Source organism: Falco peregrinus, chromosome 6 (genome assembly GCF_023634155.1).
Source record: "Falco peregrinus isolate bFalPer1 chromosome 6, bFalPer1.pri, whole genome shotgun sequence".
NCBI classification, from domain to species: Eukaryota; Metazoa; Chordata; class Aves; order Falconiformes; family Falconidae; genus Falco; species Falco peregrinus.
In genome coordinates this window covers 46,927,971-46,946,636 of record NC_073726.1, presented here as the reverse complement: position 1 = coordinate 46,946,636, position 18,666 = coordinate 46,927,971, and the positions used below count along the sequence as shown (strand labels likewise).

The following is an 18,666-nucleotide window of genomic DNA, read 5'->3' as shown; positions in this document are numbered from 1 at the left end:
AGGTTTCAGACTGAGTACAAGAAAACAATTTGGTCAGAAGTGCTGGCTGGTGATGTAAAGAGATAAAGTTATGCAGGCATAAACAGAAAATGCAGAGAGCAGAAGAAATATTGGTTACTTTCAGTTTCTGGCAGGAAAGAAACTTGAAGTCAACGTCCCAATTAAGTTTTAAGATGTGAATCTCTCTCTGTTGGAGACTCTCACAGGGAAACAGGAAGGGGAAAAACTGGCAATACAGTCAACAGGAAAAATACATTTTCTTTGTAACAATTTCCAGAAAAGAATGCATTGCAATTAATTGAAGCAGTTGCCCGCCACCTCCTTCCAACGGCAGTTCCTTTGCACACAAAGATACAGATAATACTACCTTTGGTACTGACCATGACCCTGCTGCGTAAATTAAAGGTTTCAGTCTACCTTCTACACTATCATACAGATAGTAGCAAAGCAAAGTAAGCATACTGTAGCATCTCTAGCAAAAGCATCAGAACTAGGCAAGCACAGCATTCACCAGCATCTTTTACATATTTCCTTGTTTGGACACTCATCAAGAAAGCATCTGTGACACCTCAGCAAGAGCTAAGATAACATTTTACAGTAGCCAGGCAACTAAAACAAAGCATCAGATGTAGGATCTGCCCACAGTATCTTTGGCAGGCTGCAACAAAAGGCAATAAACACGCATGAAAAATGCAACTGCAGCATCCAGAATAGATAGCAATTAATGTATCAGTAATTTAACAGCAGCAAGAATGTGCATTGCTGGTTCTTGTCAGCAGCAGCAGCGGGAATTTAGCACCAATACTCAAAACAACCCAAAGAATTGCAACTCTTCTTAGAAATATGGCTCCTGCTCTTACCTTTTGTAGCCTGAAACCTGGCTGCTTGACTGGTGACAGACAAGGTTATCGCTTGGTTACTGTCAGGGCAGGCTGGCATCCTCTCATGATTGACTACCAAATGCTGCCAGGCAGGCTGCCTAATGTTGTTGATTGTCCCTATTTCCTTCATGATCAGAAATGCAAGAGCATACATCCCTTCCTCTAGCTTCAGTAACTCTTAAAACTTTCCCGTATCTGTTAATTTCTTCTCCTTCATCTTGTTCTCAAAGTTATTTGCTTCTCCTTCATGATGTGCAGGGCTCTGCATTTTGATAGCATTAGCTAATAAAAACCTTGACTTTGGTTCAGAGTCTTTTACCTCATCTCTGCAACTTGCTACAGAACAGCCCTCCTCCATGTGGGTGAACACATATTCTCAGTGCAAGGCCAGTAGCAAACACCGCTCCAGCTACTTCTGCAGTGCCGTTATTAGGACACTGCACTAACGACCTTTTTTTCTGTATGTCAAGCAACCTCTGGATGCTCTGGCCATGCCCCTCACTGTGATGCCAACGTTTGCTTGCCGGGGGCAGTCTGGTAAATGGGCATCCATGACACGAGGTTGTGCCCCTGCTTTGCAGAAGAAGGGTAAAAGAGAAGGCATTTCCATGCCAGGTGCAGCATCCCCCAGCATATGGTAATCAAGAAAACATACTGCAGTGCTATTTGGACACACTCACTGAGGTCTTGAAAGCAGCAAGGTAAGGCAGCACAGCACCATACGCTAGCAGGTGTTTTATTTCTCCCCAGCGCTGGCATGGGGCTGCCATGATGCCATCATATTGTGCAGCCGATTCTCACCATCTCGATAGTCTGGAGACAAAGGTGCATCCTTAAATCCTGCCCCTCCTGCGGACTTGCCTTTAGGGAGTGGTGTGGTGCCTTGGCTGGATCAGCCAGGAGCTGGTGCCTGTCCCCATGCAACAGAGGCGTGTGGGGCTCACCCGACAGAGCGACAGGGCTGCTGTGCTGACAGCGAGGCTGCAACAGCCACCCTACTGTGCTGCAGCACCTGAATGCATAAATACACTGGATACATCTACCGGCTGCTTTGGTGCTAACTCAGGAACAGGTAACGTGACACTGTGTGTATGCAATCTTTAAGTTGCTCCATTTAAAATGAGGGCAGGGAATCAATCCTTTCCTATACATACCAATGGTACCCACCCTTCTCCCCCCTCCCCAGCTCATCTTCTCCCAGACAAAAAACTCAGGGGTTAGTGTATTCCCTGTAAGATTTGGGAGGTCTTAATCTGATGCCTTTTTCTGACTGTGGGAATTCATGTATGTATTTCACCTTCCTCTTTCACAGGTTAAAGCAGCAGAAGATATGCTGTCTTCAACCCCTTTTATAAATGAAGGGAAGCCCTTCTTACTATTTTTAATTATTTGGAGAGAGTGCATAAAAGCAGATATTTGGAGCACTCACCTGCAAGAAACAAGTTCTGGGTCCAGGTCTCTGCTTGCTCCAAAGACTGTTTAAGGGAACTGCCCCCATCACGCAGACCTACCTACCTCCAGAATTACAGGTTTGGAGGATGTAGGCTTAAGGTAAATCATCTTTAAACAGAGGTGACTTGATTTATTAAATCAACAATTAATGAAGAGGACCAGCAGAGACCAAGAATTTCCCACAACTGTATGAATGCCCAGTCAGAAGGGCAGCAGTGCAAAACTCATTACTCTGTTCTGCTCTCATTAACGTTTGAATGACTAAGGTACTGAAATGCAGTACTGAAGGAACATTAATTTTATGGAAGGTAATGAATTCAAATTCAGAAACCAACCTTTTCCTTGCACCACTGTAAAAATATTTAGCATTTACTTTATACATATTTTATGTCTTCAAAGTGCTGAAATTTTTTAATGAATTACAAAATCCCCAGAAGCATTTAAAGTTGCATACCCCTGTGCTGAAGAGCAAGGAACCAAGGAAAGGAAAAAGGTTAAATGAGTATTTGAGGCCAGAAAATAGGCAGTAGGAGGGAGAACAGGGATTAGGCTTCAAACACTCGCGATTTTCAGCTTCCAAAAAACATATGCCCTCAAAAAGAAGGAAAAATTCAATCTGTGCATCTGCTTCCACCATAATAAACACACTTGGGCACTTAATACCACTGACACAGAGGTTCTAGGAGTTTAATAAAGAACATTTTCCTAAGCAATATGGTAAAGAGCAGCAAAAAACCAGCATCAGCTATTGCCTGATTAGCATCAAAACATGCACTTATCCTATTCTTCCCAAAAGATAAATGCTTAAATTGCAACAAGACTGCTGTCATGGTACCATTTTTGTGATAGGTGTAGATGTCCCATGCATAAAAGACTTCCATGCCTAGTCACCGTGGGAGACAACTCTGGCGGGCAGGAGGGACAAAGGATGGGAAAAAGGGAATGGCCTGAGCTGCACAGCTCCTGCCATCGGCTACCCATGATACAGGTGGCTGGTTACTGGTGTGAGAGGGAGGTAGAGAGGTGAGGCGCCGTGTTACCTGGTCTCCACTCATCCTCCTCCCTTCCCAGCAATCGCAGTTCTGCCATGGTCTCCTTACCACTCTATGACTGTCTTTTAAAATAATTGTTAAAGGACATTTTCACTTCTCCTGTTTATTTAATTTAACCTGCTTAATAATAGTTCTTACTGTTCTTGCTAGCTTCCTCCAAGACAGGAGAAAATAGGGCACAATTACTTCAGACACCTGTAGTAAAGTCAGTAGCTAATTGTGTTCCAAAGCGTTTGCACGCTTCCATCTGCTTTGAGTCTTTCTGATTACTCATATACTTACTGGAAAAGCTGTAGGACAGTACATATATAAGTCTTTAAGGTAGTGGGCTGTGTTGGAGACAACTTAGTGTTTCACAAGGTGAACAAAGTTCTCTAAGGAGAACTTAACTTTAGGCTTCAGCCCTATAACAGGGAAGACTTGGTTGATAATCTGAAGACAGAAAGTAATTGTACTGAAAGTGATCACAAATCTGTAAGATTGATCATGGAAATTATATGCTTTCTAAGGAGAGGAAAGGAGGAAAGCAACAGAAAAGAACACCTGGACAGCATATGCAGAAGGAGCAGGAGCTGGCTGGAAGGCAGTCAGGCTGTGACTGCTCCACACAGCTTAATGAACTTCACTCGACAGCACTTTAGGAGTTGTTAAAGGTTTACCTAAACTAGAAGCAATTATCCTCAGAAAGTCACAGAAGATACTGAAAGGACCCTGGAAGGTCTAAAAGAATATTTAAGATGGGAGGAAAGGATGTTTTGGGAAGTAACAGCCAGCCTAACTCCAGGGACCAGTAAGTTACTAGAAATGTTTAAAAATTCAGTCACCGTCCTTTGGTCCTCAAAGTCTATGAGACCTTCTGCCATTGCTCCTGGCCACCCAAAATAAACACTTAGGAATATGTGCACATATGTGTATATCTGTATCTATGTACATATTATTGAGAATAACAGAGAAAAAGAACAATATTGCCTGCCATGTGCTCCCCAAGACAGTTTCTGCAGGCCAAGAAAAATGGAAGATGTTTATAATGAGGTTGTTCAGTATGAATCATCTCTGATCAGATTTCCTTCCTTTATTGGAAAACTGGACAACTAAATCAGCAGCAGCAAAGAGAAGCACAGCAGGACCTAGAAAACGACTGTGTGACTCCTGATGTGGCAACACATGACATGCCCCATACACAAACTAGTCTGACTCAAAATGCAGTGATTGCACAAGAAGTTGAAATGCACCATTTAGATAATTACCTGTACTTAAGCACAACTGGCCTGGAACAAGACAAGGCAATTTGCAATGACCTGCTCCATGCTGTGGCTTGGAGGAGCGCTCAGGGTCTCTAGGGAGCACCCAGACACGAGGGACTTGTCAGAATGGGGTAAGAACTGAAAATGGATTTGATGAACTACAGGAATCAGTTAGATGAAGTTCAACAAGATAAAGAGCATTCCTTGGGAATATAAGATTATATACACAAATAAAATAGCAAAGAAATTAGCAGAGCAATTTAACACAGAGGTGGGGACAGAAGAGGACCTGGAAGTTTTAGTATACTTCAAATTATATACAGCAGTCTTGCAAAAGAAAAAGCAAATAAATCACATGACAATTCAGGCTGCAAGGGAGCTCAGGAAGTTTCCACTCCAACCTCAGCTCAAAGCAGGATCAGCTGTGAGATGGGACCAGGTTGCTCAGAACTTCATCCAGCCAGGTCTTGAAAACCTCCAAGGACAGTGACTGGACAGCTTCTGTGAGCAGCCTGTCCCCCTGCTTGCCTGTCATCATGGAGAAGTTTCTCTTGGCCTCCAGTCAGTGCCTCTCCAATTTTGGTTTTAGTACCCAAAGCTGCCTCTTCTCCAGCCAGCCCTGACTGCCCAGTCTCCTCAGAGGGCAACTGCTCCAGCCCTCGACCATCCTGGTGGCCCTTTGCCGAATTTCCTTCTCCTAAATACACCCCCCCGCCATGTATTTAATAAAAGCAGCATATTGTAAGACATGGGAAGGAACTTTTGTGCCATACAAGGCAGCAACCAGTGAAGGCTGGTGGCATCCAATTTTAGCTGCTGCACTTCAGGAAGGATGGAGGCACACCAAGGGAATCCAGGAGAGAGTAACAACAATAAGCAGACATCTCGAAAACAGAAGGGCATGGCCCTGGTTAGGTAAACGTGAGCCCCGATGGTCTGTTCACCTCTGAGCTGGTCTGAGTAGAGGTTGTTGGTGACTCCTGATGTCCTGCTGCCCTCTCCACCAATCCTCAGCAAGGTCACCCTCTCTTGCACTTCTATGTCACAGAGGCGGCTCATGTGGAGAAGGGGAGGTGCCGATCATCACCTACTGGCTTATTCCCCCACTGCCTCGTCCTCTGTGTCTCACTGCAGGGCTGTGCCTCGGGAAATCACTCCCATCTCCTGGTGCTGCAGCTCCAGCAAGGTGCAGAAGGGAAAGAGAGAAACAGCAGCAAGCCCCACGCCCTCTGATGCACATTATTTAACTTGCTAACTATAATTCTGTCTTGCTCCAGAAACAAGGAGAATTTTGGATCAAATCCCAGAAAAATCACTCTTGGCATGGTGAGCAACCTTTAAAGGTGCAACAGCTGAAAGAAACAAATGAAAATTGGATGAAGGGGGCTGCCTGGCCCCTTTTTTAATCATCACTCCAAATGTTTCAGAACCGTGGGAGAGCAGTTGTGCCATCTCAATAGATGCTGCTTCCCTCAGGGTTCCCAAAGCTCTGGGGAGAGCCTGTCTTAACGGCAAGAATAACCACAGATCCTCCTTGGAAAACAAGATCTTCAGAAACAGAGAGTGAAATTTGAAATTAGTACTTTCAGAGAAGCAGAAACTAGAAATAACACTTCTTATTAGATTAAGTACATATGCTTTGCATTGGTCTATTTCTTTTGCTTCTCCTGAAAAATGCTTCACATGAAGATTTCCAGAAAATCACCAGCCATCTTGGAACGATTTTCCTGGAGGCAGGCGGCGGGTGACTGGTGTGAGCACGCTCCAGGTCAGTGCACCCAGCCAGGTCTCCGAAGAAGGTGTGCGCCATGGCCAGCACACCCCGGGCAGGGAGACAACCAGCCCAGGACCACAGGGAGCCTGCGAGGACTGTCCCCTCCAGCCCGCAGCAGGGGGAGAGGAGCCTCCTCCCACACCAGGGTCGGTGCTCCAGGTGCCACGCACCTCCACCTCCCGCCACATGCAGGGCCATACGTCACACATGTTTCTCTGGTGACAGAAGACCAACAACACAGCTGCGCTTCTCCCTAGCCAGCCGACACCCTCCTTCATGTGACGGTGATCTCCTCTGATACACAGTTTTCATTTTATTTCAATCCAGCAACCCAGGAGCTGGGCTCCTGCTGGGGAGGCCCGATGGAGGGTCTCCCCAGGGGTTTTGCCAGGGCTGCGGCTGCCCTGCACAGCACCTGGAGGTGAAGCTTTCCAGCCGCAGCTCTGGCCCTGTGACCACTGCCGAGCAGCCGAGCCTCTTCTGAGTGACAACATCCCTTCTGCTAGCGCTGCCAGCTGCAAGTGCACCCCAGCCTTTTAGCCCTGCATAGAGGATACAAACTTCTGGATGAATACCACCGATAAAAATCATGAGACTTTGGTCCCTCAACATTAGGTAGAGGTATCTACATTTTAGCAAAAAAACCCCAACAACAACAGACTTGGATCTTTCAGATGAGCACCCCAAATTCTAGGTTCAAGCTTTTTCTAGCAGCTCAAAAATGTAAATGTTAGATATCCAAGTTCAGCTTTCATACAATCTTTCCAATGTAGAGCTTCCAGCTCACAAGACTGGGTGTGAAAACCAGTAAATTAATATACAGCATCTGTCCTCATCTTGAAAGAATATTTGTCCCCTTCCTGGTGTAGCATTTATGGCTTTAGTTGGGATCATTAATACCAAATATAGAAGCAGCTTCCTTAATTTCATATGCTGAAGCAGCATGTAGGTATGATCCACATCCCATGACTTTATTTCTAAAATCTTAGCTTCTGTAACATTCTTGAAAAAACTGTATCTTTCTATTCAGGCAGAAATTACTTAGATTTTCCATAATGTCTTTATCAGTTTACTTGTCCATTAAATACACAATACTCAAGGGATTCACAAATGAAAGTTCACTGAAATTTACAGTTCCAAGATAACAGCCGTCTATGGCATTAATATCTATATGAATTAAAAAGACAACTGTCAGTAACATCTATACCACTCAATAAAAATAGATTCAGTTAAGCATTTTCCTTTTGATGTTAAATTCAAGGTCTTCACAGTTCAGTCATCCTTCTGTATTAAAAATAAAATGCACCTAAAAATATGAACCTTAGAGCAATTTGTTTGGATTTTACATACTTGTCTTTAAAATGGCTGTCTGTTCATATGCTATCTCATGCTTATAAAAAACAGAAGTAAGAAAACTTAGAAATAACAGAATGAAATAATCTAGGCAAGCATGTTTTTGTATTTATTGCTTCTTAAATCTACTAGTAAAGAATTCTGTTATTTCACCAGTAATTTCAACCACTGATAAAACCCATTCTTCATTGCTTCTTAGATAATCTCATTTTAAGCACCCTTATTTTCCTTCATTCATTGTAACCTTTCAATCCTTCTGAAGCAGAGAAGGAGACAGGAAAATAGCAAACAAGTAAATAAAAAAACGTCATACTGTGATCGAAAGTTAGAAACCCAAAGGGTGGGTCTTACAAGACAAGAGTTTTATTTTTGGCTCCTTCAAACTTCCTGTGTCATCTTAGCCAACCTGAAACATCCCTGCGCCTCATTTTTCTTGGCTGTACAATGAAAGACATAATTTTAAACCTTATAGACCCACAGTGGACTGGAAATATAAATGCATTAGTATTTGTGAAGTATTTCGAAGATATTATTACGTTGAAGGTATTATTTCACAAAGCAGCAGAATTATTTCATATAAATCTGCCTCCGCTAATTCTATCTCTTGTGTTTATTACACTTTTTCTCTATTGTAGAGAAAGGATCTCTGGTACGATCTCTGTTTGAATGACTGTCTCCTGCTTACCAGTCCTAATCCCGCAATGAATTATTGTATCTCACAAAATAATGCTACAAGGCAGAATCCCAATAATTGGGGTAGTTTTACTTCAAACTTACTACCCAGTCATTACAATGACAAAACACATTTCAGTAATTGTGTTTTAGGGGAAAAAAAACCACAGCAAGAGCCCTCAGTCCATGGGACTGAAGAATCCAGAAAGGTTTCAAAATTAAGTCTGGCTTCAGCATCTCTGGGAAAGAACTTCTCCTGCCAGCCTTTGTGAGTAACTTTTGCATCTCCCTGAGATCTTAAAGGATTCTCTTCCTTCCACCACAGCCCACTAGGGTGCCCCCCCCATATGGGCCACAACCAGGTTTATCCTACCAGGAAGCTTACTCTGACTCATTACTGGTTTTTCCTCCCAGAGGCAGACACAGCCTGGAGCCTTCCCCTGAGCCCTAACGAGGCACCCACCCACCGCCTCCTGAAATGACAGATCTCCCTCATCTCGGGGTGCACTGCGGGTTCAGTCCTGTGGGGAGAGCGTGCATCAGCATTGGGGTGATGCCTGACCCAGCTCTGCTTCTGCAAGAAGCAGCGTGGGCAGAGGTGCTCCCCACACCTCCCTGCCCACCCGCTGTGGGGAGGATGCCCTCTGCCCTCGCCCCAGGCTGCAGCGCTCTGGGCACCACCACAAGAGGCCTTATGGACCACTGTGGCAAAAAGCACCGTATGTCACCGGCTGAGGCAATAAATAGCAATAGCCTCAGGGCTAGCAGTCTGGGATATGCTTGCAGCTAGTACCTAAAGCTTCTGTGCTGCCTGGAGAATTACAGATCCCAAAGACCTGACATTTTAATTGGTGTATTTTAATGAACTTAGCTATGCTTCCTTTTAACCTCCACAGCTTTTCCCCGCAAATATCTGTTTCTTCCTCTCCGTGATTTCAGGGGTGAATGAAGAGCCCAGTCCCCTCAACAGGACTTCTCCTATTGGTTCTGGTTCCAAAGTCCTTAGGCTTTGCCTGCATGATTTCAGTTCTATTTTAAAGGTACAGGCAATCTTAGGAACAACCTCAGCTATTTTAAGCTACGTTAATTTGATCGTACCAATCTACAGTTTGCAGGCTCAGAATTCAACATCCACAGTCAAAGATGACTCAGACTACTCAACCTTTTCCGGATTTCCCTGCCCCCCCATTTTTTTGGGGGGGAAACAAACCATCTCACAACCTTCTGTATTACCTTTTCGGCAGTTGTGTTTTATCCAAACAGACGTCAAAGACTTTCCAAGTGGGATGACCAACTGCAGAGCTGGATGACCAAACCCATTGCAGTGGGGAATCTAAATTGGGTAGACTCATTCTTTATATTAGGATTTTCCCCTCTTAGGTCACGAACAGTCTGCTAGGGAACTGTGAATGAAGGTACATGCTGGCCTTGAGACAAAACCACCCACATTAAGTAAATTTAAATCAGTGCTTCCTCCAGGAAACAGTGTTGTATTGCTTACAAGCAGATTTGATTATGGTTTAGAGAATTGTTTAAGCTTATTTAGCAGATCAAAGGAAAACAGATTTAAACTGATGTGCGCATTGTTTTAACAAACACTGGTTGATACCTGATGCAAAGATCAACATGCTTAACGACTCCCATGTAAAGTTTAGTGAAAACACAGGCCATAGTGAAGATGGAAACATCAGATCTCACCATTTTCTCTTAGATTTTAAATTGAGGCTAAAACCGGCCTCATCCTAACATTTCTGAAATAAAATTAAGTTCATGAAAGCAATGCCATGAATAAGCTCTCAATACCATGTTGGCACCTCTCTTCAAGGCCATAAAAATACCCATTAATCTCATCATGATGAACACACACCTAAAACCCTTAAAAAAAAAATCACAGCCAACAAAGATGTCTTTATGCACATCTGTCTACTATAGCATCCAATAAACATGCAGATACATACAGCAGCATGCAAACAGCCTAGCAAAGAAAGGGTTAAGACAAAGAATATCCTCAAAGCAATTCCAACAGTTCCTCTACATCATTCTGTTTTGAGAAGTATTCTAGCTGGAAAGCTGGACTAGTATCTCAGAAGTTGCTGGTGAGCTGACATAAGCAAAGGAACCTGCAAACTGCAAGGAGGAAGTTGCTAGATAAAAAAAACAACCATGGAGCTCATGTTAAGAATCAGTTGAATCTCCTTTATTTTCCAGAAAAAAATATTTTACCTTTAATGTCAAAAGGGTTTGAGGGAAAAAGATTGAAGGAAATAAAATTCCTTATAGCAAAGCACATATTGCAAAAAATAAATTTAAAAATCTAGAGGCTAGAATGGTTCAAGAAATCCCTGATTAGCCTCTTAATGGGGTGAGTCCAATTTAGTGAGAATGATCACCAGAGGGAGTCATTGACTTTCCCATTAAAGTCAAAGGGAACTTTACATACATCAGGCGCGCAGAATTTCGGGGCACAGCTGAGAAAGACTCCAAACAGATTGGAGTTCAGGGACTAACACAAAATGCTGTTTTATGGATTTCATCTGACTTCATTTTCCCCTTTGGAGTCCCAAAGGATGACTGCTATATTCCACAGTGAAAGTTAGAGAGAAGGCACTGAAGTCACTCAGTGAGTACATACTCAAAAAAAAAAAAAAAAAAAATCTCAGCACTTAATTGGTTTTAAAGCAGTTTGGAGTGGTGTGAGTGCTAACTGCTCAGTTTTCCCTTTGGATATGCAACATATCACAGCCCTGCAAAAGCTATTTTTAACAGCACAAAGAAAATCTCCAGGTGCCATATATGACAGCGTATCATACCTCTTAGAAAAATCAGGACTTCAAGCAGGAAAAGAAAAGAGTCAAAAGGAGACAGGAAGAATTGCTAGTATGTTTTTCTGGGGTTGTTTTGTTGAGTTTTTTTCCCCCAATGCTGGTGACTAAAAAAGGAAGTGAGAACAGGGATTTGTGAACCAAGTGATAAAATCAACTAAGTAGATGAACCAGTCTACTCAGCCATGAGCAAGTGTGCATTTCACGCTCTACCACCAAATTTCATGACCTTCAAAGAAATATTTCCATGTTAAGAACTGGGCTTTTCCTTGCTGGATTTCAACTCAACCTTGTTCTTGCAAAAAAACACAACAAACCCTGCAGACTTTGGTTTGAAAACAAGCTCATTCACTAGGCAACTTTCCCCTTTATTCTGTACAATAAGATTATATAGTAGAAAATTAGGAGATTAAAAAAAGGCAAGGAAACAGACCCACCCAACCAAATGCAATTTCACTTCCCGAGAAACGTCCTCTGAACAAATGGAATCCAATTTGTTTCTGGGTTCCCAGGTAACAACAGCACCTTGGTTTGCTTGTTTATCTAATTACTTCTTGTTCATGCAATTAGCTGACAGACTGCAGCCTTTTGTTCATTACGTTAACTGTAACACAGTTATTTGCATAGCTGTTGCCATTTTGAGTCTGAGTTTTGGATAGCGGCTCTGTTTTGGGCTGTGGCAGGCAGAGAACTGCTGGGCAGCCTCACACAGGGCAGCACGCAGCGACCTGCTCCTTTGTGGAGTGAGTCGCTCCAGGAACTGCCCTGGCTGCCCATCTGCTTCTGACGGTAAGTCAAAGCCCTGTTTCCAACACATGCCTCAAAGCACCACATGGCTTCAGACCTGTCTGTCTTCCATCAGATGTACCATCAAAAAACAGTTGAATTAATCCTAAAGCATTTTTGCCAACAAGCTGTCCAAGCTTAACTTTACCGCCCTTTAGAATGGTACAAGACATCACTCCAGTCAACATTTGCTTGATTTAAAATTATCAGTACTCTTACTGCGGTTCTTATTGTGCCTGGCTGAAAAAATTTAGAGATGGAGACTACTTTAGGCTTTCTTTCATGAACAGTTTGATTTAACATCCAGTTGAGTCTAGTTCTGTTGTGATAATCAAATGAGTTGTTGCACAGTTAAATCTTTTTTTAAACACTCAAGATATATCCCCAGATCACTGAGTTTAGCAGAATGCTGACCCTCTCCATTAATAAATGCAGCAATCACCATCCCCCAAGTCCTCCGAGTTTCTGGCAGTGAACTGACGTCAGCTTATTTCTATCTAGGTTGCTCAGAAACTGAGGAACCCGCACCTTCCTACAGAAGCAAGAGGCAGAGTCAGTGCCAGTGGAAGTCTGCATGCTCTGGTGTGGAGGAGGCACCTTCATCTCGGCCTCCAGGCACCTGAACACCCCCAAAACTCTGCCTCACAGGGGAGAAACTGCACACCAACTTACACTATTTGAAATATACAGAACTGGAACAGACAACTTGGAAAAATTGTCAGTCTTTGCAGTTTACATTTCAGCCTTCATATATGACCCACAGCTATGGTTAGGATTAGTTCTGTAGCCAACTGCAGCAAGGCGCAGCCTTTTAACGGCATAATTTTAACCCTACCTGTGCCATCTGCCTCTCCAGCTTTGACCGGGGAATATCATCAAAATAGTTTTCATTTCTTCTTCTCCTTGCATCGCCCTGCATGATAATGTGGGGAACGTCCAGGGAGCCACCAGTAGTGAAAGTGCTTTGGCTAAGTGATGGAGACAACTGAGGAGGAGTGTGGTTACCACTGGGTTCCTGGACAGAGAGGAAAAAATGCAGTGTAAGAAGAACAGCATATTGCTGACTCCAAACCACCCATTTAAAAGTCCGTGTTAATTATTCATACTAAAAAAATTAAGGAACAATTCCTGAAGTAGAGGTTACTGTGGACAAACTTTTGAGATTTGCTAAGGTGGAGAGCCTATACGGAAGGAAAAATAATTTCATTATTTACATGAACTAGTGGCAAATTCCCTCTCCAAAACCTCCTTGTGTAATACATACTCTCTTTTAGGACTGCTGGAGAGATAAAACAGTAAGTTACTTCTTGTCAAGGCCCAAATAAAGCCCATGATTTAGGACTAGCTATTTGTAAGATGAAATACATTCTCACCACTTCTGAGCAGCCACTCTTGAGCAGTGAAAGTGATTTGAAAGTGATTTGAACTCTAGCAACATCTCTTGCTGGAAAAAAGAAATGCATGAACATTTACAAAATATAGACACTTCTTTTGCAATTTTTATAGGTCTTGCCAAACATCCATTTAACCTGAAGTACTGGATATCAGACACAAGCTAAATAATAATTCCTAGAATGCATGAAAGCATCAGAATACAAATACTTTACCAGGCTTGTAATCTGTGCTGAACTGTGACCTTTATCAGTCAGTGTGCAAATACTACAGCGAACTGATACGTGAACTCCATCTAATAAATGGCAACATGTGTCCTCTCAATCATACATTTTACCAGCATCTGCCATCACACTGCTCACAGACAGCCACTATATGTATGTCTGGGCACACCTATTCTCATGCACATCACATCACTTGTTCAAACACCAATTACAAACACTGGTGCCCAGCCACACCGTTCAGCCCTGCCTTGGAGCCTGCAACCAGCAGAGGCAGTGCTACAGTGTACTGGCCAGCCAGCCTGCACACACAGCACCCCAGTGTGGACTGTAAAACACTGTCATAGCAACTGGATAGGGAAACATGTTCCTCTCTCGTGATTTAGGTTACTGGGCTCAATTTATCTGACACTAGAGATTTCTCTGATAGTAAGTTCTTTGGAGGGAAAATACCCAGGAATGTGTTTGCACAGTGCAGACCTTGTTTAAATTACCTATTACTGTAATACTGCACAACAAGAAGGGACCTGAAGATATCAGAGGAAGCAAAGACCTGCTTCAGTGTGCCTGGATGGTAAAAACACCTGCCTTTTTATTTAGACAAACAAAGTGGGCATTTCATGCATGACTACATTGAAGCAAACCTAATTCTGAAAAGCATCAAGGTACTTTACTCCATTGCTGTTCAGAAACAAGACCTGGTGTAAGAAATCAGAGAGCTGTAATCTATTCCAAATGGAAAGGAAAGTTGCAATTCTCTGTATGTGGTCAAGTAATAGTAACATCCGATGTTAACAGCTGAAGCGTAGCAGTCTATGTGACATTATTCCTTGCAATCACGGTAACAGATTAGTATTTTTTATGTTGGCTGACTAAAGTCAGTGAGTCAGGGATATATAGTTGTTTAGCAACATTTAATTAACTGGGATTATTTTTGGTTTTTAATTCTTTAGCTTTCCTATGATTTGAGACAAGCACTTGATGTTTCCCAGGGCAAAAAAAAAAAAAGGAGTGTTTTCCTCTTAGGAATAGGTTTTTTCCCTCCTTCACAAAATCCACCTACATTTGGCCCAGTTAAAAGCTTCTGAAAAGCTGTCGTCTGCCCATGCTCAGAAGGTTTGGTGAGGCATAATCTCTAAAACCCACCCTCCATGGGCCCAACTCTGCCTAGATGTGCACACACCTCTGCCCTGAAAATAACCCGAGTACAGGGGCACCAAACAAGATCCTGTCTACTGACTGCTACCTGCTGCTTCAGCCAGGTAGCAACCTCTGCTCTGAATCGCTGTTCACCCACTGTTAGCAGACTGACAGGGCCATTAGCACGCCAAAGTGACAGATGACCGTGCAATGGACACACAGATTCCAGCTCTCATGAAGCTTTTCACGTTTTATCAAACTGCATATAAAGCAGAAGTTCACTCAGAGATCTAAACTGGAAGACTGCTGGCAAGGCAATAAAGACAAGCATTACAAAGTCAAGAAATAAAAGAAATATGGTGCCTCTGCATTATGGAATAGTATGTAATTGCATGATTCTACACTGTTTTCTCAAAGTTGTTCTTCACAGCACAGATGGATCTTCAACTGTGCAGCATGTTGTCATATACTCAGCACTGTGTTATCACCAGTTATTGTGTAGTCAGTATTTTATTCTCACCTTGTTTTGTGGCCCCAAGCCCCTTCCCTAAACTCTATTCAAATCCTGCTCTGAAGATAGGATGACTAATATCGTCATTTTCATGACACTCATGTGCTTTACAAATGTCAATCAATTCATTTTCACCACACCCTGTGACTTCTGGCATTTTGTAATCGCTACTTTAGTGTGGGGGACCTGAGGCAAACAGACAAAGGTTAAAAAATATCAGTCACTTTGGCCGTCCAATTACGATTTCTATTACCGATTTTGTAAGTGCTTATATTCAAAACTCCACATCTATTGATCTAATTTGCAGCAGCGTGTGCTCAGCCCATGGATAAATCAGACTCCAGACTCCAGTCAAATACGCAGAATGTCGGTAACGTACAATTAGTGACTGTTTATGAGGCAATTGCCTAAATAACTTACCAAGTGTTATCCAAGGGCTTTGTGGCAAAAGCAGGTATAAATCTGTATTTTCATAGCTACAGCTATTCCCTTAATCATGAATCTTTCTCCCATTCTTCCTTCCTTCCTCTTCCTAACTCCATACCTACTTTCTGATCTCCCTAATAAATCTGCAGACCAGCCACGGATGCTTGTGCAGGTGCTACCATGGCCTCAGTACCGTGCTACTGTTAGTCACAAGGCATTCGTATCATGTTCCCACCCTGTTATGGATCCATGGATACATGCCCTGCAGGGACATCTGATCACATATTTCACTATTGAAATTTGCTTCATCCCTACCTCTCAGTCCTGCCGGTCACATAAAGCCGGAACCACATGCAGGTCAGTGCCGGAAGGGAGCTTAAGAGATCCTTCCCCGGGCTGCCTAGGTACGTCTCATGTCCCACAGATGTTTGTCTAACCAGTTCCTAAAACGAGGAATTCTCTCCAGTGATTTAATTCTCGTGTTAAACTGTCATTGCTATTGTAGCACTGCTTCTCCAAATTTTCAGCCTAAACTTGTTCCTTCAGTTTAAATTCCAGCCTCCCATGCTGACCAGGTCAGGATGGGGGTTCCATGACTAACATGGAAACTGGTCCCCTAATTAAAGATTGTAATGCAGTCAAGGAAGGAAAGCAAGATTACAGCAGTAACCTGAGATCAAGCATTTTCTAACTTTGAAGTTTTTTGACTTTGAAATCAAAATAACTTTTCCTTAGTACACAGTTACTACGGCAGTAACATATTTTGTGGATATTTTTAATGTTTGTTGCTTTTTTTCCCCTTCAATATTTAAAATATTTCAGAGGGAAAAAATGGTTAAAGGCTAATACAAAAAGAGTTGAAAAAGATGAAGTGCTAACCATGCTTAGGTTGACCTTGGGACCTTAAAAGTAGACTCTTTAAACAACAAGCTATCTTTTCTACTGATCCAGAGCAACCTGGTCTAGTGGAAGCCATCCTTGCCCATGGCAGGTGGGTTGGAACTAGATGATCTTTAAGGTCCCTTCCAACTCGAACCATTCCATGATTCTATTTAAATTGATCTTCCAGTAGCAGCGATTTATTTAAATCAATTTTCAAGCTAAAAATTATTGCAAACTACAGACTAAATACTATGTCTTCATTTCATATGAAATGGCATAGTAGCAGTTGATGAGAAGGAAAACCTTAATCCAAACTCATGTCCTCCTCTACGGGATTCTCTGTGAAGACTCCAATACCATGAGGTGATGAATGACACTTAGCACTTGCCCACATCCGTAGACCTAGCTGTGGAGCAGCAGACTACTTTTTATCATTTTGACTACAGATGGAGGACATCCAGCTTTCTTTACAGTATTAACTGAGAATATGCAGTCCTAACCAACACCATGGGCTAAGGCAAATTTTCCACCCTCTGAAGAGGAACTAATTCCCCAGTTCAACTCACTGAAAGTATTGAGAAAAAAATGTGTGACTTTCAAATGATTCCTCTTTCCTGGGAGTGTTTTAACACCTGCCATGTATCAGGAATCATTCACATAATACATAAAAAATAAAATACAAGAAAAATATCCCCACATTTGCACAATGTGCCTTAGAGCAGGATGTTAGAGACTTGTGAGACCTTTTTCAACATGTCATTAGGAATAGGTTGAATTGGAGGAGGGGAACTAAAATGTCTATACGTGGTATCTGAGAATAAGCAGGGTGAAAACAGGCTGGTCACAGAAATTTTAGGTGTATGCAAAAATAAGCCCTCATTCTGTCTTTCTCTATTTCTTTTTACACAAGGAAATCTAACTTGGATGCACAGACACTCTCTGACATTTGAAAATTTAGTCCCAAATGATACTCCAGTCAGAAATGCAGTCCCATGAAAATAACCAGATCCAATCAAATGCAAAAGGTGTGACCTAAAATATCAAAAGTCTTGATATGAACTCCCTTGGAGAGAACACAGCAGGAACGGGTCATCAGACCACAACTTGATAAGGGTAACAGAGTGCAAGGGAGCAAAGGCATTGGATCGGGGAAACCAAGTGAAGGTGCTGAAATGAGAGGAGATTAAATCTGGCCAAGTGCACAAAAACCCCAGGGACATTGCAACAAGGTTTGTGAAAGAGGGAATACAATGAAAATTATAAACAGGACAGAAGTTTTTGAGACAGAAACATCTTAATGGCATTTATATCTCGCAATTTCAAGAGGCTTTCCTTGAAGAAAGCATAAAGCATATGTCTGAAAAGTAAGTGCAAGCATTTGAAAACATGAAAGGAAAATGGTAACTCTCCTTCCGCAATACTGATCAGCTGGGCTGGGACTCCTGGGGGCAAATGGTAGACGTGCAGTTTGTACACACCTGGTCCTGAGCTAGTTTCTTGAGCAAAGAAGATAAGCTGGTACTTCTAAGATATTACTTATCTCATCCTAAGGTAGACATCTGAAACAGGTCAGATGAATCATCCTGTAAAAATGTCCATTTATCTCCGCTGACTATACGGGGAGGTGTGACTGAGCAGGTCAGCCTAGGGCATCCACACTGTAAACTTCTGAAGTGAGGTAAGTTGAACCCCACTTGAAACGGCTGTTGTTTTCATGTGGATGTTATAAAACACTTGCTGCCTTTCTGAGAAACACAAACAAATTTTCATGGGGACTCACCCTGAGGGTTATTGACCGAGGTGGTTTCTGAGGAGGATCTTCGTGAAGCCTGTCTCCCAAAGAGGCCAGAACGCGCTTCCGGTGGCCAATCAAGCTGATTTTTAAGACCTGAAATAATAACAAAAATGCCTAACTGAAAAGAACACATTGCAATCATTAAATGAAAACCCATTCAGAGCGAAGCCATTTTCTCTTTAAACGTTTTAACAAGTTAGTCCACTAGGTGCGTTAAGCAGGTAGAGAACAGTGCGAGGCAAACAATCAGCAGAGAAAATGAG

At 42.5% G+C, this 18,666-nt stretch overlaps 1 protein-coding gene across 7 annotated transcripts in view; it reads right to left on the bottom strand.

The window, feature by feature from the left end:
- Positions 1-18,666, bottom strand: part of ANKS1B (ankyrin repeat and sterile alpha motif domain containing 1B) — a 442,036-nt gene that overhangs the window by 34,210 nt on the left and 389,160 nt on the right. For all 7 annotated transcript variants that reach the window (XM_027794224.2, XM_027794228.2, XM_027794229.2 and 4 more), the window contains 2 exons: positions 18,389-18,496; positions 12,872-13,051 (listed from right to left, as the gene is read on the bottom strand). In XM_027794224.2, the coding sequence (XP_027650025.2) occupies positions 12,872-13,051; positions 18,389-18,496 (288 nt within the window). The remainder of the gene's footprint in view (positions 1-12,871; positions 13,052-18,388; positions 18,497-18,666) is intronic.